At 40.5% G+C, this 20,142-nt stretch overlaps 3 protein-coding genes across 4 annotated transcripts; 1 reads left to right on the top strand and 2 right to left on the bottom strand.

The window, feature by feature from the left end:
- The first annotated feature begins 49 nt into the window (after nt 1–49).
- On the top strand, nt 50–5,516 carry gtpbp6 (GTP binding protein 6 (putative)). Its single transcript, XM_054602991.1, has 10 exons — nt 50–557; nt 1,793–1,930; nt 2,022–2,092; nt 2,418–2,548; nt 2,636–2,706; nt 2,793–2,951; nt 3,671–3,879; nt 4,399–4,547; nt 4,909–5,061; nt 5,145–5,516. The coding sequence occupies exons 1-10, from the start codon at nt 176–178 to the stop codon at nt 5,269–5,271; spliced, it is 1,590 nt and encodes a 529-aa protein (XP_054458966.1). The 5' UTR covers nt 50–175; the 3' UTR covers nt 5,272–5,516.
- A 697-nt stretch (nt 5,517–6,213) lies between these two features.
- si:dkey-66a8.7 (PI-PLC X domain-containing protein 1) lies at nt 6,214–10,763 on the bottom strand. 2 transcript variants are annotated; one of them, XM_054603235.1, is made up of 7 exons: nt 10,567–10,763; nt 9,240–9,349; nt 8,003–8,139; nt 7,768–7,896; nt 7,076–7,231; nt 6,562–6,745; nt 6,214–6,474 (listed from the first exon to the last, which is right to left on the bottom strand). In XM_054603235.1, the coding sequence occupies exons 2-7, from the start codon at nt 9,319–9,321 to the stop codon at nt 6,221–6,223; spliced, it is 942 nt and encodes a 313-aa protein (XP_054459210.1). In that variant the 5' UTR covers nt 9,322–9,349; nt 10,567–10,763; the 3' UTR covers nt 6,214–6,220. The 2 variants fall into 2 exon arrangements, with proteins under 2 accessions (XP_054459210.1, XP_054459209.1); XM_054603234.1 differs by having other exon boundaries at nt 9,240–9,354.
- A 1,963-nt stretch (nt 10,764–12,726) lies between these two features.
- Nucleotides 12,727–20,133, bottom strand: plcxd1 (phosphatidylinositol-specific phospholipase C, X domain containing 1). Its single transcript, XM_054603296.1, has 7 exons — nt 20,075–20,133; nt 18,755–18,885; nt 17,270–17,412; nt 17,073–17,201; nt 16,011–16,166; nt 14,553–14,733; nt 12,727–13,540 (listed from the first exon to the last, which is right to left on the bottom strand). The coding sequence occupies exons 2-7, from the start codon at nt 18,870–18,872 to the stop codon at nt 13,296–13,298; spliced, it is 972 nt and encodes a 323-aa protein (XP_054459271.1). The 5' UTR covers nt 18,873–18,885; nt 20,075–20,133; the 3' UTR covers nt 12,727–13,295.
- Nucleotides 20,134–20,142: the final 9 nt, after the last annotated feature.

Here is a 20,142-nt window from a genome sequence, read left to right on the forward strand (position 1 = left end):
TATTAAATCAAATGTAAAGAAGAACAACACACTAAGTTAATAGCAGCTGGTAGTAACCAGAGCGGCCAGCAGGGGGCGGTGTCTCTGCGGTCTACGGCGAGCGAGAGGACGAACGCATCGCCAGTGCGCATGCGTGGAGTCATCTCAGCGGCGGACGCGCAGTGATGACGCTGTGATGACGCTGTGCGGCGGGAGCAGCGTGGCGGTCCTGAGGGCGCGCGTCTGGTTGACGGTCCTGCAGCGTGGCCGCGCACACACCTGTCTGACGTCACCGGCTACCTGCAGACTCACGCACGCGCCTGGGCGTGCGCTGAGAGCCGCGTGCGCCCTTCAGCTGAGGGCGTGCACGTCGAAGAGCACGGATGACGTCACCGGCGGCGGTCTGCAGGTGGAGGAGGAGGATGATGGAGGTGATGGAGGTGATGATGACGTCATGGGGGAGCGCGAGGTGGAGGAGCTGTTCAGGCTGCACGCGCCCTCAGGTGCTCAGCAGCACAGAGTGCTCGTGCTGCACCCCGACGTGAAGTGGGGGAGCCGCAAGCAGCACCTGACCACAGGTAGGTCACCTGCACCTGACCACACACACAGGTACGTCACCTGACACACACAGGTACGTCACCTGACACACACAGGTAGGTCACCTGACACACACAGGTACGTCACCTGACACACACAGGGACGTCACCTGACACACACAGGTAGGTCACCTGACACACACAGGTACCTGACACACACAGGTGTCTGTCACCTGTGTGTGTCACACACTGTGTGTGTAGGAGTGTGTGTGTGCGGTGGGACAGGCACCTGACACACACAGGTGTCTGTCTGTGTGTGCACCTGTGTGTGTCACAGTGTGTGTAGGAGTGTGTGTGTGCACCTATGTGTGTCTGTCTGTGTGTGCACCTGTGTGTGTCTGTGTGTGTAGGAGTGTGTCTGTGTGTGTAGGAGTGTGTGTGTGCACCTATGTGTGTCTGTCTGTGTGTGCAGGAGTCTGTCTGTGTGTGTCTGTCTGTGTGTGCACCTGTGTGTGTCTGTGTGTGTAGGAGTGTGTCTGTGTGTGTAGGAGTCTGTCTGTGTGTGTAGGAGTGTGTGTGTGCACCTATGTGTGTCTGTCTGTGTGTGCACCTGTGTGTGTCTGTGTGTGTAGGAGTGTGTCTGTGTGTGTAGGAGTGTGTCTGTGTGTGTAGGAGTGTGTGTGTGCACCTATGTGTGTGTGTGCTGTGTGTCTGTGTGTGTAGGAGTGTGTCTGTGTGTCTGTCTGTGTGTAGGAGTCTGTGTGTGTGTGTGTGCACCTATGTGTGTCTGTCTGTGTGTGCACCTGTGTGTGTCTGTGTGTGTAGGAGTGTGTCTGTGTGTGTAGGAGTGTGTGTCTGTGTGTCTGTCTGTCTGTCTGTGTGTGTAGGAGTGTGTCTGTGTGTGTAGGAGTGTGTGTCTGTGTCTGTCTGTGTGTGTAGGAGTCTGTCTGTGTGTGTAGGAGTGTGTGTGTCTGTGTGTGCACCTGTGTGTGTCTGTGTGTGTAGGAGTGTGTGTGTGTAGGAGTGTGTCTGTGTCTGTCTGTGTGTGTAGGAGTGTGTCTGTGTGTGTGTGTGTCTGTGTCTGTGTGTGTGTAGGAGTGTGTCTGTGTGTAGGAGTGTGTGTGTGTCTGTGTGTGTGTAGGAGTGTGTGTGTAGGAGTGTGTGTGTCTGTCTGTCTGTCTGTGTGTGTGTGTGTGTGTGTGTGTGTGTGTGTGTGTGTGTGTGTGTGTGTGTGTGTGTGTGTCGCTCTCACCAACGTGACCTCTGTCTTCCTCCAGCTGAGCTGATGATGGCCGAGGCCGTGGGGCTCGTGAACACTTTGGACAACTGGAGAGTGGTGGACAAGCTCATCATGTCCACCAAGACACCAGAGAAGAAGAAGATCTTCGGCAAAGGAAACTTCCAGACTCTGACAGGTGTGATCCGCTCTGCGTCCACGTCCACGTCTGATCAGATCAGATCGATAGTTTTTATATGAATCATGTGTTTTTGTTTTTCTCTCTGCAGAGAAAATCCGACAGACAGCAGGAATCACTGCAGTGTTTGTGAACGTGGAGCGTCTGTCTCCACTGTCTGAGGTGAACACTTACACGTCTGCACAACACTCTTCTAAAAATAAAACAACAGTAAATTTAATTCAGATATTTAGCAATTTTTTTGTATTTTTTTCACATTTTATTTAATTTTCTTATTATATATTTATGTTTTTTTATATATTTGCATTTATTTTCACTGGTACTGATTCTCTGCTCTATGCTTGGTTAAACTGGGGACGTGCACAGACATTTTACGGGGCTGATAATAAACACAGATGTATTTAACACTGATTTGAAGGATTTTACGAGGACACCTACACGTTTTAACGTCTTTTCCCGCGCTGGCGGCCATGTTTCCCCCCCACAGAGGGAGTTTGAGGAGGCCTGGGGGGTCAAAGTCTTCGACAGATACTCGATGGTCCTCCACATCTTCCGCTGCAACGCCAGAACCAAAGAGGCCAAGTTACAGATCTCTCTGGCGGAGATCCCCTTGTTACGGTAACAATGACGTATTTTATTTATATATTTATTTATTTTCCCATCATGCATTGGGGTTTTAAAGCGTCTTCATCTGATGGTCAACAGATCCCGTCTGAAAAATGAAATGGCAAACTTGGATCAGCAGGGCGGAGGAGCGAGATACATCGGAGGCTCAGGTAACACCGACACCTGAGCGATCAAACACTCTCGCGTCTGATTGGATGTTCAGTGACTGATTCTGCTTGCTGATTGGTCCGTACAGGCGAGACACTGATGGAGGTCCAGCAGAGAGTTCTGAGGGAGCGAGAGATGAAGATCCGCTCGGCGCTGGAGAAACTGAGGAGGAAGAGACACCTGCTGAGATCTCAGCGTCGACACAAAGAGTTCCCCATCGTCTCCGTGTTGGGATACACAAACTGTGGTGAGAAATAAAACTGTTTTTATATATTTAGTAGGACTGGGAATCACCAGATGTTACGATAAATTATATTATCACGGTACGATGTTATTGCGATATGTTGAGTATTGCGATATCAAGCATTGCGAGATATTTTGATTTCTAACCTTTTTTTCAACTGCATATTATTGCGATATTCAAGTCATGATATCATTTCACGATAGTTTGGTCGCTATACGATATTATTGCGATATGCTGAATATTGCGATATATCGGGATTTATTCCCTTTTTTCAACTGTGAATTATGCATTTTGTCAACATGTGTTCTATCTGACAAGATAGAGTTTTCACTGAGTTCATCTCACTTCAGTCATTTTTATATTGCAGCAAAATGTTTTTTGTCAGTGCAGCAGACAGACTGACCAACACTGTCGTAAAAACTGATCATAAATGTTGTTCGGCGTCCTCTAGTGGACTGAAAAAGCAAATGTTCAAAATTGTTGAATTTGTATTTGCAATTAGGGATGTCACGATATGAAGATTTGATATCAGTACAATCAGTGTCAGAGGAAATATCACAGTTTCACGATTATCAATCAGAATAGTTCTTATAGGCCTATAGCTAACTAACTAAAATATTTATCAACTATTTCCTTTCATTTGTTTTAGTCATCTATAGTGGTGATTTGCATAAAACATACATTTCACATGTTTTGGAGATAAAAGATTTGTTTCTGTTCAGGTAAAACGACCCTGATCAAAGCGCTGACGGGCGACGTTGCGCTTCAACCCAGAAACCAGCTGTTCGCCACGCTGGATGTCACCGTCCACGCCGGCCTGCTGCCCAGTCACATGACCGTCCTCTACGTGGACACCATCGGCTTCCTGTCCCAGCTGCCCCACCAGCTCATCGACTCCTTCTCCGCCACGCTGGAGGACATCAAACACTCGGTAGGTTTTTCTGTTAAAATGAGAGGCAGATCCAAAGTATGTAGCATAGACAGTCGCCATCTTGGATTATGGCTGTCGCCATGTTGTCTTTTTTGCAACCGATAAACAGGAAGTGACCATATATAGACTGAGGAGGAGTGACGTAGAGACGCCGTATACGTCTCTGGTGTCGACCTGTCAATCAGTGTGTAGCCCCGCCCTAAAGCATCCCCTGCTTTATGGTCTGTTTGACTCTAAATGGAGCATCATTTACTAAATGAACATCATGCTGTATTGAAGAAGACTTGAAACTAGAGATTGAGACCATAAACTCATGTTTACAATGTTTACTGAGGGAATAAATCAAGAGAGAAGTAGAGTCATTTTCTCATAGACTTCTATACAACCAGAGGAGTCGCCCCCTGGTGGACAGCAGAGAGAATGCAGCTTTAACACATGAAGCATTGGATTTTGCTTTTCAGAACTGGAAGTTGCCGTCTGGTTTGTAGAGTTGTTGACTCGTCTGTCTTTCTCTCACAGGACCTTCTGGTCCACGTCAGAGACATCAGTCATCCGGAGACGGTGAACCAGAAGGTGAACGTACTGAGCGTTCTGAAGAACCTACAAATCCCCGACAAGCTGATGAACTCCATGATAGAAGTCCACAATAAAATCGACCTCGTTGACAAGTAAGAAGAAAAAAAAGATCTTTTAGAATTGGAAAAGTTTGTCCTTAAAGGGCCAGTGTGTGTTATTCAGGTGGAGGATTTGCGTAATTACCCAAAACTAAGAATTCTTGTGTGTTCGTTAGTTTGGATTGAGTCTTTCATATTTACATGGGGAGGGGGAGGCGGAGTTCACCATGTTTTACAGAAGCCCAGAACGGACAAACTAAACACTGACTCCAAAGTGAGACTTTCATGTTTAAGTTACCTGAAAGTAGGGAAAGGTACTAAAACTCTGTATTAAATTATTAAAGACTAAAGTGCATGGACATGTAAAAGAAAGTGAAACCTAATCCAATCAGCACTGCGACTTTGTTTACACAAGCTATCAGCTCTCGGAGCCCGACGCTCTGCCCATCTCAGCCGTGGAGCAGCGAGGTCTGGACGTTCTGAGGACGACGGTGGAGGACGAGATCCTGAAGTCTACGGGGAAACACATGTTAGACCTCAGCGTTGACCTCAGCTCTCCTCAGCTAAGGTGACGGCTGTTCTCCTCGACGCTGCATTGTTATTGTTTAAAAAAATAAAAATCAGACCGTTAATGTGCTTCCTCTTCCACAGTTGGCTGTACAAGGAGGCCTCTGTTCAGGACGTGCAGGTGAACGCAGACGAAGGCTCGGCCGTCGTCAAGGTCATCATCAGCGCCGCAGCTTACGGACGCTACAAGAAACTGTTCACGGGGAGATGACGGAGAAGAAGAGCGATACCTCCTCCTGCTGCAGGAGGCAGACCAGCCTTCAAATGATTAATCAGCTCATTAAAGCTACACATGAACAACAACAACACGTGTCACTGGCTGCCTGATCGCTACTGAGCATGAGCAGATCTCAACAGAGGAGAAAGAACGGAGACGGCTCACTCTTCCATCATCATCATCATCATCATCTCTGGCGTATCGTTAGCAACTTGAAATGTTGTTATCGAACATCTCCACTCCAAACAAATAACTGCTCCATGCAAACTGTACCACAAACATCTTTAAAAAAAAGACAGTATTTATTGCACATTATATTAAAATACTTGACAATATACTTTTGTATAAGAATGACGTTAGTTCTTGTAAACATATTGCACATCAGAATGTCAGAGTCAAACCGTACAGAATGTTTTGTGGAATAAAAAACACCTTAACATGAATGTAACAAACAGAATCTATACATTTCCTTCAGTTAGAACTCTTCATGTAGACAGACGTGCTTATGACAGGACAGAAGTATTGGAAAGAGGAAATGACTCATGTAGGAGGTAATTTGGTTTCAGTTCCTGTGGAATAAAATGTTTAATATTGATGGCGTTCTGCTGTAGTAGTTTCTGGTTCAGTGCCTCTTTTTGTAGTCACTTTGTGTCCTTTTCTGATTGTTTTTAGTCTCTTTTTGGTCGTATTCGGTCTATTTTGCATCACTTTGTAGTTGTATTCTCTCTTTTTGTGGTAGTTTTGTGTCTCTTTGTAAACATTTTTGCGTCTCCTCTTTGTGTCTCTGGTTATTCTGGATCTCTTTGTGGTGGTTTTTAGTCTCTTTGTGGTCGTATTCCGTCTCTTTTTGGTGATTTTTGCATCTTTTGGGTCTCTGGTTATTTTGGGTCTCTTTGTGGTCGTTTTGTGTCTCTATGTCCACATTCTACGCTCTTTGTGGTATTTAACATTTGACGGTGTTCCTCCGTAGTAGTTTCTGGTTCAGTGCGATGACCAGAGAGCAGAGAGGAAGTGGACCCACAAAGTCTCCTGCGATGATGTTCAGGCTCTTGGAGTCTGATCCTGGTTCCTGCTCCTCCAGCCACGTCCTCAAACCCTCCCAGTTACTGAAGGTCAGCGTCCTCAGAGACTCCTTCGGGTTCTCCGTGATGTAAAACCTGTCGGCTGTCAGGTTCAGACCGGAGACGAAGAAGCCCTCTGGATAAAAGGACACAAACACAAAACGATGAGATGTTTCGTACTCACGTTAGACACTAAAACATTTAAAGAGTTAGAGACTCTCACCTGGACGTCCCAGGTCTTTGTTCCAGTCCAGGTAGCTGGTGACTCCCAGTGCCGTGCGCTGGTTGGCCCACCAGTACGGGATGGGGGGCCACAGCTCCGGATGTCTGGCTGCGACCTGAGACTCGTAGGACAGGAGGACCTGGTAACCAGACGCCCAGAGGCTCCGCAGGGTCAGGACGGGTTCCTGTGGAGGACAGGAAGGGTTCTGTGAGGCTTTGTGTGGTTTTTATAGTGGACTTATATGAAACGATGTTATTTTGTGGGTCTTTGTGCTACTATTCTGTCTCTTTTGGTCGTGCTTCGTGTTATTTTAGTTGTTTGTCTCTTTGTAGTAGTTTTGCTTTTCTTTTTGGTTGTAGTTTTTTGTCCTTTTGTGATTTCCCAACAGGAAAGATTAGCAGGGCCTTCAAGCAGAGGTTCTGGTTAGAGGCCCCTAACATGTTGGGCCCCTAACCAGAACCCAACAGACCCTTCAGTTATCAGTCCATAGTGTTTATAGGAGGAGACGGCTGACCTTCCGGGGACAGAGTTTTGATCCGAACATCTTCTTCAGGGAGAAAATGAACAGCTGGTGGAGTTTGTCGTCGATTCCCTCAAAATGGCTGCAGGCCAGAATAACGACCTCCTTGGGATGAGACTTCAGCCAGACGGCAACAGACGACAGAGTTTCCTGTAGAGGAAGACAGTTTAATATGATCACGCTATAACAGCCCAAACTGAAACTTTTCATTAAAGGAATGCTTCATCTCTAAAATGACCATTTGTATATCAGGTATTCACTCTGTGTGGGTCGTTAGGAATATATGACACCAAAATGCAAAATGCTCGTTAAATGTCTGGGGCTGTTCTTGTGAAGGAAGGAGGAAGGAGGGGTCTGGTCTGCACAGCCTTCTGTTGAGGGTTGAAGGGATTCAAAAGAAGTTTGCCCTCTTGGTTGTTTTCTAAATATATTATGCAACGTGAGTGGTTGATGACTTTCTTCGGCATGCAAAAGATCAGAAAAATTGACCTTGTTCCTCTTTTTTAGATGCTTTCATATAGTTTTGATGTTGTTAAACACAACCAACATTTACTTCAATTCATCAAGACTTTTCTTCTGTTGTTTTAAAGTCTTTTTTCAAGAATTCAAAGTAACACAGGATGAGAACCTGATATAAAGACCTTTATCTATGTGGTGAACTGTTCCTTTAAGGTGACTTTACTCACCAAAACGGTTAAATGTGTGTATATGACGTGTGTGAAGTACAGGTCGCTGGAGGGGTCTCTGGGTTTGTGTGCAACACGCAGATCGAAGAACCGAATCCCCATCGAGAGCTGCTCCTCGATGCTTTTGTCCTACGAGGAAGAGGAAGAGAAAAGGTCTATATGTCATACCTTATTAGTCCTATAGGGGTTATCACACAGCTCTAACACACACACATCATAGAACACACACACTCACCTGTGTTGTGGCCCATTTAAAGATGGCCGGTCTGGTGAAACAGTAGAAGAGTCTGTCCAGGAGCCTGAAGGTGTCGGATTCAGACGGGAGCAGAGGAGAGTTGATGTCCAGACAGTAGCTCATGGCGTCGTGGCTTCCTGGACGGACACGTTAAAGATTTAAACAAAGCTCCTCGTGACAAATAAATGTGAAACTGGAGAAGCTGGTTTCTGCCTCCAAACAACTCAATTGCAAAACAAACATTCATGAATGGATTCTACCTGCAGATATGCATTTAGTCTTTGTGGTGTTTGTTTGTGTAACGACAAACAGTCTTTGTGTTCATGTGGAATGTGATCTTTCCTGATAATCCAGAACGTGAACTCAGTGAGACTTCCTGAATCCATAAATAAACCAGAACAGGCGACACAAGTCTTTATTTTAGGATACGAACTCATTATTTAAAGTCATTAACTCGACATTTTTAGAAACTTACTCATTATTTTGAGTCAGAAATGATGTAAATGTGCTGATGTTACATACATATTATATAAATGCACATTGACTGGTTCTCTCTTCTTCATGTTCCATAAGCTACTGTAGGTAGAAGTATGAAAAACTTCTGTTAACTTTATTACACCAGAAAATACAGCAACCCCTTAAACTAAACTCACTTCAACCTTATGGACATTTTTCTTAATCATAAACTGTAAGGATGTTGTATTTTACATACAAGATATTTTATTTCTAGGGCTTTTTACACAACGTTATCTTATTTTAAGTTATCTATCACATGACCTACCCTCATTTTAAAATGTTTTTTTTACTTTTACTTAATTTAACATTTTAATAATGTTAATAAGTAAATAAAATCTACACCATTTTTTATTTATTTTTTAAATTCTAGGGCTTTTTACATAACTTTATTTAGATTTATCTACCAAATTATTTACTCCTAACTTTTACATTTCTGGGTGTTTTTTTGCACAAACATTTAATTATACATTTTAATTATTTAAATGTATGAAATGATTTTCCATAATCGTAAAGTCTCAATGGTTTTTACATTAGTTGTTTTATTGTAAACTAAGGTTGACTCAATAACCTCTGGAGCATAAATACAGTTTCATTCACATAACAAGAGTTTTATGAAACGTTATTCCTGTTTCAGGTCTTTCATGATAAATATGAAACATTAACAGAAGATCATTCAGTGACACTCTGAATTATTATTATTATTATTATTATTATTATTTACCAGGGATGGCCAGGTCGGTGAGGGGGACGTCCCACAGCGGCTCCGGGAGACCCGACATCCAGTCCTCACAGCGGGGGTCCATGGCACACCTGCAGGAGACTCACTGAGACCTGAGCTGATCCCAGGAGGAGGAGGAGGAGGAGGAGGAGGAGGAAGAGGAGGAGGAGGAGGAGGAGGAAGGAGGAGGACACTGTGAACTTCCTCATGCTTCTGTGTTGATTGACAGCTCTGCTCTACCACTGTCACTCATGTAACTCTGATGTGCTCCTGTGAGACAGGTGAAAGGTGTGAACACACTGTGACGTCAGAAGGGGCGGGGCTTATAAAAGAAACAGGAACAAGTTGAGCTGGAATAAAAAAAAATTGAATAAAATAGAAAACTGAAGCCAGTCTGAAAGGGCACATTATTATTATTATTATTATTATTATTATTTATTATTATTATTATTATTATTTATTATTATTATTATTATTATTATTATTATTATTATTATTATTATTATTATTATTTTATTATTATTATTATTACTATTATTATTATTATTTTATTATTATTATTATTACTATTATTATTATTATTATTATTTTATTATTATTATTATTATTATTATATTATTATTATTATTATTATTATTATTATTATTATTATTATTATTATTATTATGTGGTTTGGCCTGCACACACATACTCTCACAACTATGGAAGCCCTTTATGGACAATGTGATGACAAAAAAGATCCTTATAATGAGAATCTTTCTCAAAATAGTGACTAAGTTTCTCTAAATAACAACTTATTATCTCAAAATAATGACTTTGTTCTTCATAAACAATCTTGTCACAGAAAATGTGTCTCTCACAATTTGTTTGTTATCTAAATGTATTGGATAAAGGTCTGGTTTCCTTAATAATTCCTAATTGTTAATAAAGTTTATAATTTATCCTTAAAAATTATTCATAAATATTTATCTGCCAATCAATATTTGCAGAACCAGAAATTATTTTTTCTTGTGATAAATATTCAGAAACAGTTTTTTCCCCTGGAATTGATCCTATCGTTTAAGACTTTACATTAATATGGACAATTATGAAAGGAAAAGAAGATTTTTCTCTAAATAAATTTGATAATTGCAGAATTCGTTATTCATAAATAAAAAAGGAACAAAAAACTAAATGTGTTGTTTTCCTGAAGGATGCTCGATAGATTAAACTTTTTCTAATTCCACTAACAAAAAGGCTTTAATACACTTATCATCTGCATGTTTGATCATATATATTCTTTCTATTTGAAAACTTTCTCCTGTATACTGAATCTCTGTTATATACTTACATTTAATTCATAAAAAGTGTTGCAGACGACATTCAACACAGAAAAGTGCAAATGAATGCAGTTTGTTCACGGAAGTTATTGGTTCACAGGATCTCTTGTAGATCTTTCAGTTGGGTTCTCGTCGGCCTGAGAGGATCAGTTCTTCATTATCTGGAGCTTGATGTCGTTTCTCTTTTCCCAGTTTTACTCAGTTCCTCTGGGTTGATTGGAGGTTTATTCAGATCACCTGTTGGCTCCTTATTAAGAATGAAGAGCAGCTTGATGCGTCTCTCCTCTCGACCAATCAGAGGGTGACGACGTCCTTTCTTTAGGGTTTAAGAGAGGAGGAGAGCTGAACACCCGGGACCCTCTGATCCTCCTCTGAATGCAGACCTCATGTTAACAGACTGAGACAGAACTCTGCTCTTTAGGCCTTTTTCAGACTTCTTTAGTGTCTCTTGTGAAACATATCAGGAGTGAATAAAACAGACACCTGTCCACAAGGTTACCTGCATCATTACCTCTGATTTCTACAAGAGTTTGTGCTGCATAATGATAAACTCTCACTGGTCTCTTACAGATGCAGCAGCCAAGATAAAAGAAGTGCATAATGAATAAAAGAAACATCATCATCCAGTGCTGGGTTCTTAGATACAGTTGGATATAATATTAATGGGAACACGTGGAGGCTGCAGACCAGTGAGAGCTCCTGTTCCTCTGTGGGTCGGTTTAGTTCTTCAGATCAGTGGCTTTAAATAAAACAGATATTTACATTGACCTGTGGGTGAAACAGGAAGTGTGCATTTCAAAGTAAAAGACAAGCGGTGTCACAGGAAACACCTCGTATAAATGGATTTATTATTATTACTCAACTTTTATTTCAGACGCATGATTCCATACAAAACAGAAAAAACTAAAACAACAACAAAGAAATACAGTACAACTGTAAAATGGATTTAATTCATCCTTTTTACAGTTATATGTATTTTTATTATATATCATTTTAGGTGAATGCAGAATAACCACAGCCTCACCTGGCTTTATCTTAAATAAGGTGCTTGAAGCAACAAAAAGCTCAAACTGGTAGAATAGATAAAAACACTTAAAACACTTTATTTCAACCTTTCGCTCTGAAGGCCCTTCATCAGAGCAAACAGGGTTCAGCTGGAACAGCAGGTGTAGAAACAAACTAATCACATCCCAATCACTGTGCACCCCCCATGGTTGTAGAGGCTCCGCCCCCTGTGAACTACAAATAAAGGGGTTGATCACAGTGTATATAGATAAAAACGTATACAATCATTAATTAAAGATCCCCAGATCTATAAGAAAAAACCTAAAACACCTCAAAACAAAAATTTGACAAGATTAGAACAATTTCTTTTCTCAATATATTATTTCAAGAATAGAACCATAAAGGGTTCCCTGCATATATTCTATTCTATCAGTTCAGTTAAATCATTTAAAATCTATTTCATGTCAGTGTAAGGCAATACAATAATTAAGCTGATTATAGGGAGAGCTGTGGGAGCTCTGATTGGTCAGACTACTTTAAATGAAAGAGATGACAAAGTAGAAACAGGGAATTCAAATATGATTGGTTGAAATATAACAACCATTAGTATGAATATTTCCTCCACTGTTACTCACCTTTACACCCCAACAGTTTAAGGAAGACATCATCTGCATAGGAGCATTATTTTCTTCTTCTTTTAAACAGTGATGAGGGGAAATGTTTTCTGACTTTAAACTGGATAACAGAGCTTCACATTTATATGCTTGTTTTTCACTATAATTGTAGTGAGTGGCCTGAACTAATCCCAGAACAGAGACAAACTCAAGCTGTTGCCCTTCAGGGACGAAAATATTTGACATTCCTCAGAGCTGAAAACATCACAGTCAAGGTCACTTCTGTTGTGTTTAATGAAACAGAGAGACTCCGAAGTAGGAATGGAACGATGGAGGATTTTATCATCGAAATAAAAAATAAATAATAATGACAATAAGGTGATTGTGGTGAATTTCCATTATCGAGATTAGCGTGATTATCCTCACACAAATGATTAAAAAAGTGACGTCCATATCTTCCCATTCCTACTCAGATTAAAGCATTTCAACACTGATTTGTACCTCTGAATGGTCGATGAATAAAAGGAGGAGACTTGCTTAAAAATGCTCATGTTTATGTAAAAGCATCACCTCCACAGGCACAGCGGTGCAGCAATGTTCTAAAACAAGGCCTCACCTGTCGGCTCAAGTTTAAATTATTAAGTAAAACAGTCACGGTTCGGTTCATGCAAATAAGATGTTCATGCATTTTGCATAAGTTTGATGTATTTTCTACATTCTCTAAGGATAAATACGTGTATATAGGTGAAACATAGCATTATTATAAAAGTTTGAACATTACAATCATATGTGCTCATTGAATACACTGTTGTGCTTCCTCTTCTAAAATGTCCAGGTGAGATTAGTGGTATTATTATTGCTGGTCACCGTAACATAAACCGGCCACCTCTGCTGACTCGTGAGAACTGATACAGTACGTTGCATAAATAGTGAACTCAATGTAAACAGTGCAGGTCGAAATACCCAAAAAGTCTGTTTTTAACAACTGAAATATACATTTCACTGCCTCCAGATAAGTGCATTTTAAATATTGAAATGAATAGTTCAAGTATTCTTTTCCGTCACAAAACAAGCTCATGCTGTGGTTCACTTCTTGTAGAATAACGCAAACAGGTGAAAAGTCACGAGGACCGCTTCAGTAGTTTCTCATTCAGTGAAACGACGGTCGGCACAAACTGGCTCTCGGTGACAAAGTCCCCGGCGATGATGTTGAGAGAGCCGACTCCGGAGCCGGGAGTCTGCTCTTTGACCCAGCTCAGCAGCGCCGGAAACGTGGACGTCACCAAGTCCTTCAGGGACTCGGTCGGGTGTGTGCAGATGTACTTCAGGTCCTCCGTCAGATTGATTCCAGTGACGAAGAAGCCTCCTGAAACACATGTGTGGGTCAAATACAAATTAAAAAGTAATAAATCAAACTTATAGACAATGTGCAAAACCCATGAATCAAATTCCTATTAAATATCTAGAATACGATAAGAGCACAGACTGTATATAAGAAGTGGACGTCAAATCATGACGTCTTTCTTTGGTTTGTGGACGTTATGAAGCCTCCAGTTTGGCTATTTGGCCGTCGTCATCTTGGCTTTTTTGCAACCAGGGAACAGGAAGTGACCATATATGGACTGAGGAGGAGTGACGTAGAGACGCATATATCTCTGGTGTCTGTCAATCAGTGTGTAGCCCCGCCCTAAAGCATCCCCTGCTTTATGGTCTGTTTGACTCTAAATGGAGCATCATTTACTAAATGAACATCATGCTGTATTGAAGAAGACTTGAAACTAGAGATTGAGACCATAAACTCATGTTTACAATGTTTACTGAGGGAATAAATCAAGAGAGAAGTAGAGTCATTTTCTCATAGACTTCTATACAACCAGAGGAGTCGCCCCCTGATGGACAGCAGAGAGAATGCAGCTTTAACACATGAAGCTTTGGCTTTACTCGGCAGAACCGGAGGTTGCCTCCTTGATAATAAAATAAAATAAACTAGATCATGAAACTCTCCGTATACTGGTCTCTACGTCACTCCTCAGTCCAAATATGGTCACTTTCTGTTCATTGGTTGCAAAAAAAACAAAGATGGCGGCTGCCAAAACTCCGAACTCGAGGCTTCAAAACATCAGTCCACAAACTAATGAGTGACGTCACGATTACTTTCTCTTCTTATATACAGTTTATGGTCAAATATGTAAAATCCCTATGGCCATATTTTCTGTAGAAATGGAATGAATGACCCTGTAATGTTTTAACTTAGCAAACCTCATCGACACACACACGCAGAATAAATAAAATAACCCTTGTGCTGATGGATGTTTTGTAGTTCAAGCTACTGTCTCAAAGTAAAGAATAAATCCATAAATCATCATTTATATTTTTACCTGGTCTGCCGTGCTGCTTCCTGTGTTCGAACACCTCGATGAGCGCCTCAGCTTTGCATTTGTTGGCCCACCAGTAGGGGATGTGAGGCCACAGGTCGCCGTGACAGCTGGAGATGTTGTGTTCGTACGACACAATCACGTTGTAGCCCAAAGACCACAGGTTACGAAGGGTTAACACCTCCTGCAATCAACAGAATGATGATGAAGCTTCTGTTTTATACGTTTTTTACTAAAATGTTATTTAAAGGATAAGACAGTGTGATTCTATATTTTTTCTCACTGATAAAGAAACCCGTAGAAAGACCAAAACCAGAACTCATCATGTGACTAACTTGTCCCGACTGATCATGTGACTGCTTGCCAACATGTATAAAGGCCCAAACCCTTTATGCCTAAAGCCTGAAACCCTGAACCCTCAGGGACGTAACTGACACACCTGCTAAATGGTGTGAGAGACTGTGAGGGCTTCAAAGGTGTAAACACGAAATGAGACGTATCACGTCACCATGACAACATCATAACATGTTACATACATATGTGGTTATTTATTTAATATTTATATAACTCCCATATTTTAACATCAAGGCTCTTTCCTAAAGAGATGAGAGGTAATCTTTTTACTAGTTTTTGTCCAAACTGCTTCAATAACAATAAAATGTTATAATCTCTGCTTTCATGTGATTTTATGTTCCATCTTTAATCTTTAATGTTTCTGTGTAAATTTAATATACCAGGATGAACACACATGTGTCGCCCGCTTTGTTTACCTTTTTTTATTTTTTTACGTCTACATGCTTCCACTAGTAACCCCGTGTTTGGAGTCAGATTGCTATGAATTGTGGGTAATTCTCTTGGGCAAAGTCTGCAGAAATGCTGATTTAAGGAAAGTCCTGAAACACTCGACGATTTGACAGAAGGACAGAACTAAATCCTCACTGTCTTTGAAGAAACTCGCCTCAAAGTCTGTGAGTGTGGAGATTGGGATTGGACCAAAAGCAGCCCACATCAAAACATTTGGTTCTTGCCCTGATGAAGACGCTAACAGATGAAACGTGTAGGCAAGATTTAACTGCTGATATGACTAAATATCAACGAGATACTAAAAGGATCGAAAACACACTTCCTTCTCAAGTGACTCAGACTTCTTCAACAACTTTAACTAGAAGGATCTTCACAGTGACCTTTTACACAATAGTGGTTTTGTTGGGGACTATTTTCTTCTGTGGATTAATATACATGTTGTGCTCTAGTGAGTTTCTACAGCAGCAGAATGATGTGTGTGCAGAACACAGAGGAATAAGTTTTATCAAGATTTGGCCACACAGACAAACTTATTATTAGGATCAATCCACTGGTGGTTTTGGTCTTTTCAAAGGATTCATTGACGAACAGAAACATGTAGATTATGAACAGCTTTCTTCTTTAAGTCCTCACTAAACGCTGGAGGAGGATTCGTACCGTTTTGGGGCAGAGTTTGGAGGTGAAAACGTTGCGGATGGTGGTGAGCAGCAGCATGTGGAGCTCCTGGCTCAGACACAGGAAGTGGCTGAAGGAGAGGATGAGCACCTCTTTGGGATGAGCGTCCAGCCATTCTCTGATCTCCATTAGAACGGTCTGCCGGGAAAAAAACAAAACAAGTTAGTCTGCTTCTGCTGCCAAATTTAAATAAGCTAACAGCACGAATGATTTATAGTCGGTATTACTGTCTTCCGATCTAAACATCCCAGTGCATCTGCTCAGTAAAACATGGAAACCTCTGGTGTTATGGCAAATCTCTCAATGACAGAACACCATTCTTCAAGTTAACAATTAGTAAGTCTAGTAGTCCAAATATGGTCACTTCTGTTCACTGGTTGCAGAAAAACAAGATGGCGACGACCAAGGCGCCAAAATCCATGCTTCAAAACATCAGTCCATAAAACCAATGGGTTTACTGTGAGGGATTTACGGTGCTGGAAATCCATTTCTCTTTTGTTAAGTTTAGTCAGCTGATAAACTATCGCAACTTCCTCATCATGGTCTTCTCAGGGTTCGGTTGCTTAGTAACGGCAGGAGTGACAGTTACGCAACCTCAGCAAGCACCACGGGTAAATTGATAAAAGCGGTGCGGCCTTTTTTTGGGGTTTTCCCCACGGTTTTAGACGCAACATGTGAACGAACCTTTACTCCACATTTACCATTATCATTTAACTGTTTCTTGTAGTCACTGTTGATGTTCTGCAGTAAAAGTAACATAAGGTTTTACATAATAAAACTGTGTTATCACCTCAGTAACCTTATAAAAATCCAAAATGGCCGTACCAACCTTAACCAATCTAATTAAAGGATTTAGTTTCCTTCTGCAGAGATGATTGTTCACTGAGCACGACTTCATGTTGAGGAGGCAGATGACCTTTAAGGAGCATAAATGTCACTGCGGCAACATCCTTGTTTACTGTGTGTGTGTGTGTGTGTGTGTGTGTGTGTGTGTGTGTGTGTGTGTGTGTGTGTGTGTGTGTGTGTGTGATGCTGTGGCCTCACCTCCACAGTGAGCGTGGTGTAGACACCGTGGTAGAAGTGCAGGTCCGTGGAGCTGTCGTTGGGCCTGCGTGCTATCCTCAGGTCACAGTATCTGACCCCGGAGTCCAGCTGCTGCTTTATGGTGAACTCCTGTAAGACACGCTGGTTACTACAGGCCCAGATCGTTACCAGTGGCTGATCCTGGGTCTGTTTATTACCTGGGTTATGGCCCACTTGTACACAAAGGGCCGAATGAGAGGCTTCATGTATTTGTCCATCTTTTGGAGCAGGTCTGGTTGAGTGAGGTCCACCGGGGATCTGTCGTTCATGTCCAGACAGTAGGTCACTGCGTTGTGGCTGCCTGATCGGGGGGGCAGAACCATCACTAGACGTTTGATTGATTTGTGTAATAGCAAAGGGCGCCTCCCTGAGAGCTCAACTTACATGCAAACGTAAAGAAAACGCATGCAAATAAAGAAAAGACAAGCAAATGAAGAGAGCGTCTTCATCTGGCTCTGAGCCACAAACAGCAGCCGGGAGACTTTTACATTTAGTTATTGAATACCATGATTCATTGAAGTGTTAACGTGAAACTGAAACCACTTCATACTGGTATCAGTCTGTGAACATAATTATGTTATCCACTTATCATTCAACATGAGAGTTGAGTTCCTCTGCTCAACGGGTGGAGTCTGTCTGCACATATACGGACATGACCTCGAGGATTTTTATCAACTTACTGTACAATATATATCGTCATCATTTTTACCTTATTGAATTATCCTACGATATAAACAGACATGTCGTAGAGGATGTTTTACGTTGTCAATTTATGGTACGATACATGGAGATCAATCATTTTTACCTTATCAACTTATTGTACGATATATGAACAAGATCTTTTTTATCGTACGTTATAGGTATATTACCATGCTAATTGCGATATTCGGACATGACCTCAATACATTTTTTCGTCCTCAACTTACCATACGATAAAGGCAACACATTGATCGTTGTTTCATTATCGATTAAATCTACGATATACGTACATGACCTCGATCATTTTACTTTATCGACTTATCGTACCAAATACGGACATGATTCTGATCATTTTAACGTTAACGAATTATTGTACGATATACGGACATGACCTTGATCATTTTCAGGTTATCAACTTCTCGTACGGTATAGGTACAATACCAGGCTAATCTTTATGTTAGAGACTGATCGTACGATATTCGGACATGACCTTGATCATTTTTACGTTATAAAGTTACCGTATGATATTTGGACATGAGCTTAATTATTTTGACGTTGTGTTTATATATGTTTGTTTACATAAGAATGTAACGCCTCCTCTTGGTTCCTCCATGTTCAAAAGATAGACGCAGCGTGCTGTGACCTCTTGGATGCTCCTTCAGTGTGGAGTGATCCTCTTTTAAATGGAGAACATGCTGCAGTGACATATAGTCTGTCCTACATGTTGGAAAACTTTCTGTGTGTCTCTGCCCTTTTTTATTTTAATTTGAAAGGGTGTATTAGCATCATTATGCTATTGCATGCTATGCTATGCTATCACAATAATACCTGGTACAATATATCAGAGGTAGTTATCGTGACAGTCTTTCACACATCTCCACTCATAACATTCCTCCATCACTCAGCTCCATCCTCTCCGTGGAGGCTGTTATGAGGCTTCCTACCTGGGATGGCCAGGTGGTAAAGGGGCGTGTCCCACAGGGCGCACGGCAGGTGAGACATCCAGCTCTCCATCGGCAGCTCCCCCAGACCCCCCTCACCCAGCCCGGACCCTGAGGACATACTGAGCTCCAGCCTCAGTGCACACACGTTAATATCATTACTATATCATTTTTTGACATTTCAATAACAATAATAATAAATATTATTATTATTATTGTATTATTATAACCCTTGTCGTTTGCTATGATTATTAATTATGAGCATTATTGTATTATCATTGTCATTGTTATCATTATTTAAATAATAATTATCAGGATTGTTATTATATTTTTTATTTGTATTATTATTCTCAGTGTTAGCGTTATTATTATTATTATTATTATTACAATTATTATTATCATCATCATTATCATCATGATCATTGTCATAGTTATTATTATCATTGTCATCATTGTTGTTATTATTATGATTATCAGCATTAATAATAATACATTATTTTGTTTTTGTTCTTTTCCTAGATTTTATTATCACTATTATTATAGTTTTTATCTTTTATTATTTTGTCATTTTAAAGTCAGTGTTATAATTATTATATATATATTATTATAATTATTATCAATGTATTACTTATTAATGTATTAATGTTTTAATTTTTTATTTGATTATTTTAGACATGTTTTATCGTTATTAATATCATTATATTTTTTTTATTATTTCCTTGGACATTCTTGTTTGTTTGGTGGTTAATGATGATGAAGATGATGATGAAGATGATGATGATGATGATGACATAGAACATGAACTTCATCAGCCCTGTGACTGTCTCTGTTTTATTCTTATTATCAGTGTTATCATAGTTATTATTATATTATACATTATTATTATTATAATAATGATGATGATGATGAAGATGAAGATGAAGATGATGAATGATGAAGATGAAGATGACCACATAGAACATGAACTTCATCAGCCCTGTGATGTCTGTTTTATTCTTATTATCAGTGTTATCATAGTTATTATTATATTATACATTATTATTATTATTATATGATGATGATGATGAAGATGATGATGAAGATGATGATGAAGATGAAGATGAAGATGAAGATGCTGACATAGAACATGAACTTCATCAGCCCTGTGATGTCTGTTTTATTCTTATTATCAGTGTTATCATAGTTATTATTATATTATATTATTATTATTATTATTATAATAATGATGATGATGATGATGATGATGATGAAGATGAAGATGAAGATGACCACATAGAACATGAACTTCATCAGCCCTGTGGTGTCTGTGTGTCTCTCACTCACTCAGTCAAACCGCAGCAGCTGTTTCTCTCCAAACCAGTGGAACCAGTGGAACCAGTCAGACCAGTGGA

The sequence above is a fragment of the Anoplopoma fimbria genome, chromosome 8 (genome assembly GCF_027596085.1).
Source record: "Anoplopoma fimbria isolate UVic2021 breed Golden Eagle Sablefish chromosome 8, Afim_UVic_2022, whole genome shotgun sequence".
In the NCBI taxonomy this organism is placed as follows: domain Eukaryota; kingdom Metazoa; phylum Chordata; class Actinopteri; order Perciformes; family Anoplopomatidae; genus Anoplopoma; species Anoplopoma fimbria.

Bases quoted from the DNA above. Each gene is read 5' to 3' on its own strand.
- plcxd1 (XM_054603296.1), bottom strand. From the start codon at position 18,872: ATGTCCTCAGGGTCCGGGCTGGGTGAGGGGGGTCTGGGGGAGCTGCCG. The intron at 17,413-18,754 runs GTAGGAAGCCTC...CCCCCCGATCAG, and splicing joins TTACCACCTGGCCATCCCAG to GCAGCCACAACGCAGTGACC. The intron at 16,167-17,072 runs GTGAGGCCACAG...TTTTCCCGGCAG, and splicing joins ACACCACGCTCACTGTGGAG to ACCGTTCTAATGGAGATCAG.
- gtpbp6 (XM_054602991.1), top strand. From the start codon at position 176: ATGACGCTGTGCGGCGGGAGCAGCGTGGCGGTCCTGAGGGCGCGCGTC. The intron at 2,093-2,417 runs GTGAACACTTAC...TCCCCCCCACAG, and splicing joins GTCTGTCTCCACTGTCTGAG to AGGGAGTTTGAGGAGGCCTG. The intron at 2,952-3,670 runs GTGAGAAATAAA...GTTTCTGTTCAG, and splicing joins GTTGGGATACACAAACTGTG to GTAAAACGACCCTGATCAAA.
- si:dkey-66a8.7 (XM_054603235.1), bottom strand. From the start codon at position 9,321: ATGGACCCCCGCTGTGAGGACTGGATGTCGGGTCTCCCGGAGCCGCTG. The intron at 7,897-8,002 runs GTGAGTGTGTGT...TCTTCCTCGTAG, and splicing joins TTAAATGGGCCACAACACAG to GACAAAAGCATCGAGGAGCA. The intron at 7,232-7,767 runs GTGAGTAAAGTC...CTTCCTCTACAG, and splicing joins ACACACATTTAACCGTTTTG to GAAACTCTGTCGTCTGTTGC.